Raw genomic sequence first — 10,310 nt, 5'->3', positions numbered from 1 at the left:
TGGTAAACCCTGACCCCTTAGCCTGTCCTAAACCAAGTAGTCCCTCTCAGGTTCTTCCCATGGGGTAAATTTGTAAGGAAGGTATATTTTTCTTAGAAAATCTGTATTTTGTAACATCTGACATGTACAATTTTCACAACTAAAAGTCAAGACAAAAATATCAATTTGCACATTATATGCCCCACAAATGTTTGTAGTTTCGGGAAAAAAATGGCTAAAGGTGGTTTAACCACTTTGATTAACTATGTAAATATGAATTTAGTTGAACAACCGGTGCTGCAAAATATAGTCAAATAACTGGTTTAATAACATGTAGTGGAACTCCTCCCTGACACAGTACGACTGTATGCTTACATGTGTTGGAGTCCAGTCATTTCTATGATTTCTTCAGCCCCTTACAAAAGTATTTTTTTTCCCCCAAGAAGTTATGTTTAATTGTATTTCTGGCTATTTTCTACAGTAGCAGAAACAAAGCTGTCCCCTGATGTGTTGCTGCTTTATTAACTTTAATGTCGACTGCCACACAGTCAGAGTCTGCTGTTTGTTTTGTGGGTCTGAGTGACTTCTGCTTTAATTCAATTCTTCATCAATGGAGCTATTGTTTCAGAGCTGTTTCACAGGGCACATTTTTAATTTGGACGTCCATTGTCAACATATGTCAGTTTATCCTGCGGCCAAAATATTACATGGTCTTGTGATACTCAATCATATTCATAAATGAAGTGGCAGTGAAGTGTATAACTCTTTTGACATGTGTACACATTTATGTTGCCTGAAACATAACCACAAATATCACTCAGGCAAGATAACTGTACTGAAAATATACCAAATAACTGTTTATTAATGCAAACAGACTCTACCAGTTCCACAAAACAAATGCTAAGTGTTAAATTAGAGAGGATAAACTTTGACCATAGACTCTACAGTAAAATTTACTGAGACCCAAGCACAAAGTAATTTTTCCATTAATTGTCAGTGGAGCTGCTTCCAGCTCCACATCATGATGACACTGCATGAAGGCACCATATGTGAACTCCCACACTGATCCTGATATGATCACTTCAGGCCTATATCTGGACAGAGTCATTTCTAATGGTGTTTCTGCACTTGGTTTCTTATTTTATTATTTTTTTTTTTTAAAGCTGTGAAAACACCTCAGAGTCGCCTGAGTCACCACTGGACAAACGTGCTGGGTGTTTTGGGTGATCGTGCAGAGAGGCTCTCTGAAACATGCCAGCTAGTTTCTGACTGACTCCAACCAGCTCCAGCCTGTGGATAAGGACCATCCCCTCTCTCTCCCCTCTGTCAGCAGTGTGTTTCTTGACCCTGTTTTCCCATCCTATCACCCAGGCTTATCAGGACTGTAGAAGTGCCTTCTCAACACAAACAGGTCTGATAAAATCTACCATACAGTGTCTAGTCTGTGGTAGGAGGAGTCAGCTCAGCACATCATGGCAGTGTAACACACTATGGTGCATACAGTGTCTGGCTTGGGCTGTACATGTGTTGTCAAGTCTAGCATGTCTGTAGCCTACATGGTGAAAAGTGTTTATAGATCTGAGACAAACCCAGAGTTTCAATGAAGCTACACCCTCGGAATAAAATACACTGATAAAATAGGAAAACACCCTTTGAAAATGTTTTTCCTAGCACAAATGCATTGTATGCCGATACTGCTGTAGCTCCGAGTGTAAAATGAAAACCATACAGCGTTTAGCATTAAAAAGAAAAAGAAAAGGTCCACAAGTGCAACCCTAGTCTTGGTCACCATCTGCTCCCTCTTCCGGCTCTGTCGTCTACCTTCTCCTATGACAGTGGGAAGTCGCCTGGTTTGTCGGACCAGGAAATTCAAACACGTCTCGTTTCTCAGCTGTTTGGAGTCGATGATTAAAAGACTCAAGCGGAGGAACCGATGTGGTATCGATCATATGATGACTGACCGGGCGGAGAGCGCTGCGCTGCTCTGTGTGTCCCGTTTAGTGTCTGTGAGGCCGGGGCTGCTGCAGGTCTGTGGACGGGACGTCCGACATGGATCACAGGAGCCGAAACTACGAGGACTGGATGTCAAGTTTACCTGAGGAGCTGTGGGACATTCCCCTAACACATCTCTCCATACCCGGTAACACGCACCGAAGACTTTTGCTGTCTTTGTTTTACACCTTAGTTCGCCATAGCTTCCCTAACTAATCCTGCAAAAAACCTTAAAACTACATTATACAAATATCACAGCATCAATTAGATCAGGTAACATCCTGCAGCAATGTTACAGGGATACTGTTGAAATAGTAAAGGCACAATTTAAAGTATGACTAAAGTCACTAGGCCATATAAACTCATTTGGCTACTGAATAGGTCAAGGAATAGGAATATAGAACATTAAGGACACATGTGCCTACTTTTAATTTAAGTATGTATTTATTTTAAATGAAGTAAACTTATGAGATTAATCCAAGTCTTACTGCTTATTGATTTTCCTTATTAAATCTATGCCAATCTAAAGGAGGAGATGAGGATAAAGAGCAGCACGAGTATGTCGATGTGCCACTCAGTGTCAATAAGATAGCTCTGATATTTTGTATATTTAGTGTATTCATGTGTTGCAATGTGCATTTAACTAAGTCACATTGTGTAAAAGGCAGCCTAAAGAATACCTTAATGACTTTTTAAGGTTGCCTAATTATGATTATCTGTATTTCTGGTAAGACAGGTAGGACACTAGGTCAGTAAGCAGCCTAAAGTAAGTGAATAAATAAATTCTCCTGAGCAATATGAAGACATTAACATCACAGCATGAATGTAATGGAGTCTAATTAAAGCTGTTCACACAGGGAGCCATGATGCCATGAGCTACTGTCTGGATATAAACTCCCCGCTGGTCCAGTCTGAGTCAGACACGTTCAGGCTCCTGGATAGACTTTTCTACTGCTTCACCAGACCTGCAATTTTTAAATGGGCCACCACACAGGTACGGCATGTGGGGAAACTAAACTGACAGGTAGCTTTATTATGAAATAATCCTGGCTATTTAAAGAGGTAATCCTTAATGTTCTTGTTTTTGGATTTTTGGTGAGATCTTTGATGATAAGCAGTCATCACAGTGTGATGTGTTTGCACGTCACTTCCCAGAAATTACTTTGGCATGCAAACTTTACGTTCAACCTGTATCTAACCTCTCAACCTGTAATGTCTTTGTGCTTCTGCTCTTTCTGATAACCAGTTGTAACCACATACTCTGTAAAGTCCCTGATAATTTCCCTGATAATAATTTTCCCCATGTGCTTCCTAACTTCAGTGTCAGCACTTATGCCATTATATTTGATTTGATTGATTTTGATTTGATTTGATTTATTTCGGTCAATTTAAAGCAACAGAACAAAAAGAGAATATCAGCAACAATACACAAGTAATCAAAACAAGGACTGCTTGCCCATCACAGTGGTAGCAGCTGACTTACCTAAATACATGAATTTCTTTTTAACATACAAGGGTAAATAAACTTGATTTAGACTATTTTCACAGCATTTTAAAACTCAGATTTGCACCTCTGCTAGATACCGCTAGATAGCAGTATCTGATGTTGCTTAAGGTATAGTGAGTGGTCATTTCAGCACAGGAGCACCATGTCAGCCTGATTGGTGTCCTAACAGAAGAAGATAACTGAGGCCAAGTCTTGGTCACCTCTGCGTTTAAAGTGCCACTGTTCCAATCTGGTGATAGCTGTTCATAAAATACACCTGGTAGTTTTACTGTGATGTTTGCACTGTGTCTGTCCAGAATTTATTCTTCATATATGTATCACAAATCTCTCCTGTGCTTTCAGGATAAAAGTATCGTGGAGCAACTTTCCATGGGAATCCGGTTCTTCGATCTCCGCATTGCACACAAGCCGAACGACCCATCCAACTATCTGTATTTTACACATGTAATATACACACATTTAACAGTTTTGGTGAGTAAAATGTCAGTTTCTTATTTTTTATTTTCATTTCATTTTTTATTTTCATTTGGGCTTAATTTACACAAAGTGCACATGCATCATTGTTAAAATTGCCTGAAAAAAGACCCTCCTTTTCAGGAAACACTTGTGTCTGTTGCTACATGGCTGGACTCTCACCCAAAGGAGATTGTTATCCTAGCCTGCAGCCACTTTGAGGGACTGAGCAACAGTCTCCATGAATCATTCATTCTGTCCCTGAAGAAGCTATTTGGTTCAAAACTCTGTCCCCAGAAGGTTAGTGTTGTCTCTGCAGCTGTTATGGCTAAATTCTTCCTCCTCTGCTTCCAGATTTACACCAGGAGGTGTTGACTTTATATAAATGACACTATGTCAGTAAATGATATGCCTAACAAAATTCCAACTCTCACAGGAATCAGTCCTGACCTTGCGGAGTCTGTGGGCGTCTGGGCACCAAGTCCTGCTGTCCTATGACGACCAAGCTGCAGAGAGACATCAGGAGCTGTGGCCAGCCATCCCGTACTGGTGGGCAAACCAGCCCACAGCACAAGGAGTGATCAGTTACCTGGAATGGCAAAAAGACATGGGGCGTCCAGGTGAGATTTGGTTACAATTTGGCCTGATGTCTTTTACATTTTCGCGTTAAGGTGACACTCTTTGGCAGACTGACTAACAAAGAGTGGCAAGAGTTGAATAAGTTTAAAAGAACAGCTACCAGATAATGTCTGTGTGATTTGGCAAGGATTCCAGTCTGAATCTCCACTGTGGCACCCCAGTGCAACAGAACCAGGTGGGTATTCTTTTGTGGAGCTCAAACTATCAAAAATATAAATGTGACAAAGTCAATAGCAACAGTTTTCTTTCCAAAAACAATGACATGAAATCCTGACATAATCCACAGCCTTGTTGGGAACTTTTTCCTGCCAAAGAACACCAGCAAATGGTATCAATCTGCTCTTATTCATTTTCCAAGCCACTTATTCTAATTCAGGTCCCGAGTTGCCAGAGCCTATCCCAGCGCACTCTGGGCAGAAGGCGGGAAAACACCCTGGATAGGTCACCAGTCCATCGCTGCATGGACCGGCGATGGACTGTTGCATGCTCTCAACCAGTATGAATGTGGATTGTGCAGCATATCCATGTCATTATTTTTGGAAAGAGCCATCCCTGCTGAGTTTTTCCATGTGTAAAGGTTTGACAGTTAGAGCTCCACAAGCAAATATCCATTTAGCTCCATTGTTTCAGGGTGCCAGCAAACAGGGAAGAGTGCTGCTGGAAACCTCACCAAATCACAGACATTATCTGGACGGACAGATTGAATCAGGGGTACGCAGGAAAATGTGTGCATATATTTTGCATTTTGGGTGAACTGTTCTTTTAAAATCCCAGCTGACCGATTGTATGAGCAGCCACTGGTAAGAGCTGCTAAGATCAATGAGGAGAGGCTGACCTGAGATACATCTTGGAGATTATATTTCCAAATACAAAGAAGGATTCAGGAGTCACTGTTTTTTTCTGATATGATCACTTACTACATTTCTGATAGCAGCGGTACCAATATGTTTTCATGATCTTATTCTTTCTCATCTGCCATTCTGTCCAGAGGGCTTTTTTGTCTCTGGCCTGAACCTGACAGCAGAGAGATACTATATCGCCACGCACCCGAAGCAATCCCTGCGCACACTGACGCTGAGTAACTGGGAGTGTCTGCAGAAATGGCTGGAGGACCAGAAACCTGGACCAGAGTCCAACAGCCTCAACATCATTGCAGGAGATTTTGTGGGACCTGTCCCGTTCTGCCCACTGGTCATTGAACTGAACAAAAAACTCCTACAGAAAACTCCCAAATAGAAAGGCAAGCACCATTCGCTGGAATATTGGGAATTTTATGTCATATGAGAAAATTCAAAAATAACCAGTGTATACCTCATCACTTATTTTCTGTATCTTTATAATGAAAAGCAATAGTGTCATCTACATTACGGCTTTTACTGAGGGAAACATGTACTCGTAGAAATGTTTTGAATAATTACCTTTGTACAGATGAGTTTTTATACCTCTTACATCAGGTAAAAATGTTTTCTCACCAGCATGTGAACTGCATAGTTAGTTACAATATATATTGTATAAATACACTTTTTATTGATTCTTTACAAGAATGTACATCAATGACATGTCATGATCGTTAACAAAAGTTTCAAATACACACACACAGAGTTTTGTTTGATGATTTCTGTTTACTGTTTATCAGTAACCAAGTCAATAACATGGGAGGTGAATTTTAGCTTTATGCAGTGCCAGAAGAAACAATTGCAATATTCAGTCTCTTGGCCGTGTAACTTACTACCTGGTTTATCGCTATCTGCCTGTGAACAGTTTCTTGTAGCGTCCATAAGCAGCGGCGCTGATGATCACCTTGACAACCGCTGAGCCTTCATCTGCAATCACATGCACGTCCTGAACCGTGGCCTCCTTATACAGCCAACTGTGGATGAGGGAACACACACATAAACACACACACTCACTTATAATGCTTGTTGTTCAGAACATAATACCATGATAATTTTGATCAGGTATCTAATCTCACCTTAACTGGGAGGTGCTGAGATTCACCTTGAGGTCTAAAATGTGTTTTCCTGTCGACTTTACAATCTCCTCTTCAACTTGCCTCCTCAGTTCATCGAGGCCCTGCTCTTTCAAAGCAGATATGGGCAGTGCTTTGGGCTCTGAAGACTGATAGCTTAGAGACAGAAAAAGCATGTTATTCTTTGACAAATCTGCTCATCTCAAGACACAAAGAGAGAACTGGCTCCTCTAATGACATTCTTCTTATTGCTCATAGTCTTTGTGGTAATTGTGGGTTTATAATTAGGGGTGTAACGATCCATCGATCTGGATCAGTATATCAATATTGCTCTTACTTGTCAATTAAGTCAACTTTATTGTGGACCTCTATCATGGAGCTCATGAGTCTGTCAGGGATCTGCAGGTTCTTGAGGACATTTAGCACATTCACTTTCTGATTCACTGTCTCTGGGTGACTGATGTCCCTGACGTGAATTATCAGGTCCTGGAAATAAAGGAAAGAGAAGCCCTGGGTCATGATATCTGTCTTTCAAGAAAAAAACAGAAGTTAAATATGAGCTGAAGATGAACCATGAGCAAAACACTCTTAGCTCAAACCTATGTGGGGAGGGTTTCTGTGTGAACTGCAAAAGGACTTGTGTAACAGTAACAAATATCAAGTACAAACCGAGTGTTTAACATCTTCCAACGTGGCAGAGAAGGAGTCGATGAGCTGGTGAGGAAGCTGGGACAAGAAGCCAATGGTGTCCACATACAGTACTGTCATACGACTGGGCAACTGGCCAGCATGCACAGTGACGTCCAGGGTGGCAAAAAGCTGGTTTCGGGGTTGCAGGCCGCTATCGCCAGTCAGTGCTTTGATGAGAGTCGTCTTTCCTGCACACAAAATGGGAAAGTAAGAGTGTATTTGATGTCATCAAAGGGGAGACTGACACAATATCACTACGGGTGTAACGGTCCAATAAACACACCGTTGGTTTTGTATTACAGTTTTTGTGTCACAATTTCAGTTTGGTTTGTTTTGTACATCAGGGAGAGAAAAACACTACGATTTCCAATGTTTTCTGTATTTTGTCTTTTGTGCTAAAATACCAATTTTCATTCAAAGACTTGGGATAACAATATGAATTCAACAAATATTCTTTCAAAGTCAAAATTCTTCTTAGACTTTTTAAAACAAATACAAATATACTTAGTACAATTATTAGTTCATCAGCTGGGTGTGTTTATAGATAACTCTCGTTCAGTGAACACTGCACTTTGTAGGGTCTATTGTGTTTGTTTTGTTTTTGGTTTGGTTTTACACCCATTAGTATCACATAATAAAGTCAGCTTCCAGTCTCTCACCACAGTTGGTGTAGCCCATAACGGAGATGATGGGGAAGTCTTTGTGTTTGCGCTGCGACCGCAGCAAGTGCCTCTTCTTCCGAAGCCGCTCGAGCGCAAAGCGAATCTTCATCTCCCTCTCCTTCAACAGCCTCTGCTGGACCTCTGTAAACGTCTCACCTGAGGAATAATCACAGAGCTCAGGTTTCTCTGTGGCTGGGCAGCTTGATATCTGTCTAATACTGTAGGTACATAATGATTAACCATTTAAACAGAAGGAATTACCTGAACCACCGATGTATCTTGCACCTCCACCCTGCTGATCTAAGTTTGCCAATTCATTTCTCAGACGAGACCTGACAACATTATTGTTGTTCAGTTAGAATGTACTACAGTATTAGCTCAACAAACTTTAAAAGCTCAGTCTGTCTTCATGAACAAACAGCAGGATACTCTATGACTATAGTCATAGAATATCCTGCTGTATAATAGTGGTTCCTACAATATCATCACAATATTGATATTAAGGCCCTTGGACTAAGATATTGTAATATCTGATTTAGTCTTTAAGCCCTAACTTAAAGTGCAAAAAAATGTTAACAATGAATGTCAAAATCACCTTAGCAAGGGGATCTCTGCCAGAGAGATCTGTAACTTGGCCTCCTTAGTTCTGGCATTGCAGCGGAAGATGTGAAGGACGACCGAGTACCTGTCAAGGACTTTCACCCCCCAGGCTTCCTCCAGCTCCCTCTATATGGGAGGATAACCATCAAAATGGGCCTTTCTAACATAGACTGTGAGTGACTGTGAGATTGCTGGCTCACCTCAGACAAGGCAGACAGACGCTCAACATTGACAAACACAGCGGTGATTCCTGGTGTTTGCTTAATTTTCTCTGGGGGAGGGAAGTACACATGGATTTACATTAAGACGTGCACACAGACTCAGCACAGACTGAAAAGAAGGCAGTGACAGTGGAAAATCTCTACGAGAAAAATGCACACCTGTAAGATGGAGGAAATTCCCCTTGCCAAATATCTTCTTGTTCTCTGGTGTCTTGGTGGAGAGGATGATCTTGTCCACTACTGTCCAGTTGTCTAAGGTGTTAACCAGCCCCACTGCCTCAGCCATCATCAGTTCAGCTGCAACACAAACCTCAGGTCAGTGTGTACGAGGGTGCCATACAACCTCCGTGACCATGTACACACACTTGTGTCTGTGTTATTACCTGTGGTCAGATGCTGCTTCCTCCTTCCCCACTTCACATCAGGGTGAACAATGAAGATCCTCTGCTGTCCATCTCCAACGCCTGCAGGAACCTGCTGCTGGAACAACTCCTCCACCTCCCTGTCATCAATAAAATCTTCATCCTCATCCTCAACATCATCCTCTGTGAGTCCAGTGAGACGCCCAGAGCTGGAGTCATCATCTCTGCTCTGGAGGCTGTGTGTGGAGAGGGTAAAGCCTCTCGACTGACAGTGGAAAACACTTTTCCACCGGTGTTGTGACATCAAAGTGGCATGATGAGATGTGTTGAGGTACCCGCAGGTACCTGCCCTGTGCCAGCTCCGCGTGCAGGCATGCAGGAGGCGTGGCAGCCATAAATCAAGCCTCCTCAGTGCTGTCATGTCGCCTCCGGGTCAAAGGCACCGAGCTACATGCAACATGACCTCGCACTGATACCTGATGAAAGACTATTTTCTAAACTTGGCATACATAAATAAATGTATATCAGCCCGTGGTCGCCTCACCTCATAGTCACAGTTTGTTGTTGGTGTCTCCCCCTACTTCTACTAATCTAACGGACCAAAAACCGACAAAAAAGCTACATACTGCCACCTACCGTGCTGGAGTGTGTGAAGTCGTGGCGTTAAATCTTCTTTTTTCACTTTAAACATACAAATATATAACATTACACTATATATAAACCTGTTTCTGAGGGGGGGGAAACTATTGAAAATCCTCACTGTTGATTTCTGGGTCTGAAATGCATGTGGCTGCTGTTGTCCTCTTTCATGACTGGCTACGTCACTTCCGTTGTCAGGGAGGTCCGGGCTCTCTCAACTCGCCACCTGGTGGGCACTCCGGGTCATAGCAGCCTATAGTGCTGTGCATGTACAGCATTTAGCAAAGTACAGTAATACTATAGAGGAGCAATAGTTTTAGTATTGTACAGGATAGCACAGCACAGTACAGTACAGTACAGCATAGTACTGTTTTCCAGAGGGTTATTCAAAGCACATATAAATTGTACATCACAAAAAATGTTAATGACAACTTTACCAAGAAAATACTAAAATACGTCATTTTTTTTCTATCTTACATCGTTTTTTCTATCTAATTTCAGTTTTAATGTTGATATTGGACGTCCTGGATGAAGTGTCCTTTCTGCCTATATTTTCCCACTCTGCCGACTTGTCAGAGAGGCTTATTCTTGAAAATG

General features: G+C 41.7%; 2 protein-coding genes across 4 annotated transcripts; one reads left to right on the top strand and one right to left on the bottom strand.

Annotated features, from left to right (window-relative positions):
• The first annotated feature begins 1,863 nt into the window (after positions 1-1,863).
• On the top strand, positions 1,864-6,098 carry plcxd1.2 (phospholipase C, X domain containing 1, tandem duplicate 2). The gene is made up of 6 exons (XM_030050345.1): positions 1,864-2,119; positions 2,829-2,965; positions 3,821-3,949; positions 4,076-4,231; positions 4,368-4,551; positions 5,559-6,098. Exons 1-6 carry the CDS (start codon positions 2,029-2,031, stop codon positions 5,804-5,806), a joined length of 945 nt encoding a protein of 314 aa, XP_029906205.1. The 5' UTR covers positions 1,864-2,028; the 3' UTR covers positions 5,807-6,098.
• Positions 4,387-9,873, bottom strand: gtpbp6 (GTP binding protein 6 (putative)). Of its 3 annotated transcripts, none has more exons than XM_030050343.1 (11): positions 9,096-9,873; positions 8,872-9,009; positions 8,692-8,762; positions 8,487-8,617; positions 8,153-8,223; positions 7,889-8,047; positions 7,209-7,417; positions 6,877-7,025; positions 6,543-6,695; positions 6,303-6,440; positions 4,387-4,520 (listed from the first exon to the last, which is right to left on the bottom strand). In XM_030050343.1, the coding sequence occupies exons 1-10, from the start codon at positions 9,493-9,495 to the stop codon at positions 6,314-6,316; spliced, it is 1,608 nt and encodes a 535-aa protein (XP_029906203.1). In that variant the 5' UTR covers positions 9,496-9,873; the 3' UTR covers positions 4,387-4,520; positions 6,303-6,313. The 3 variants fall into 3 exon arrangements, with proteins under 3 accessions (XP_029906203.1, XP_029906202.1, XP_029906201.1); XM_030050342.1 differs by lacking the exon at positions 4,387-4,520 and having other exon boundaries at positions 6,286-6,440; positions 9,096-9,550; positions 9,711-9,873; XM_030050341.1 differs by lacking the exon at positions 4,387-4,520 and having other exon boundaries at positions 6,286-6,440.
• Between the last annotated feature and the right edge of the window lie 437 nt (positions 9,874-10,310).

The sequence above is a fragment of the Myripristis murdjan genome, chromosome 4 (assembly GCF_902150065.1).
Source record: "Myripristis murdjan chromosome 4, fMyrMur1.1, whole genome shotgun sequence".
Classification (NCBI taxonomy): Eukaryota; Metazoa; Chordata; class Actinopteri; order Holocentriformes; family Holocentridae; genus Myripristis; species Myripristis murdjan.
Note: the sequence above shows the minus strand (reverse complement) of the source record. Positions and strands in the feature narration are given on the sequence as shown.

Coding starts and splice junctions, on each gene's coding strand:
- plcxd1.2 (XM_030050345.1), top strand. CDS start 2,029: ATGGATCACAGGAGCCGAAACTACGAGGACTGGATGTCAAGTTTACCT. Junction 3,950..4,075: donor ACACACATTTAACAGTTTTG/GTGAGTAAAATG, acceptor CCTCCTTTTCAG/GAAACACTTGTGTCTGTTGC. Junction 4,232..4,367: donor CAAAACTCTGTCCCCAGAAG/GTTAGTGTTGTC, acceptor CAACTCTCACAG/GAATCAGTCCTGACCTTGCG.
- gtpbp6 (XM_030050343.1), bottom strand. CDS start 9,495: ATGACAGCACTGAGGAGGCTTGATTTATGGCTGCCACGCCTCCTGCAT. Junction 8,763..8,871: donor GAATTTCCTCCATCTTACAG/GTGTGCATTTTT, acceptor TCCCTCCCCCAG/AGAAAATTAAGCAAACACCA. Junction 7,026..7,208: donor TGGAAGATGTTAAACACTCG/GTTTGTACTTGA, acceptor CTTTATTTCCAG/GACCTGATAATTCACGTCAG.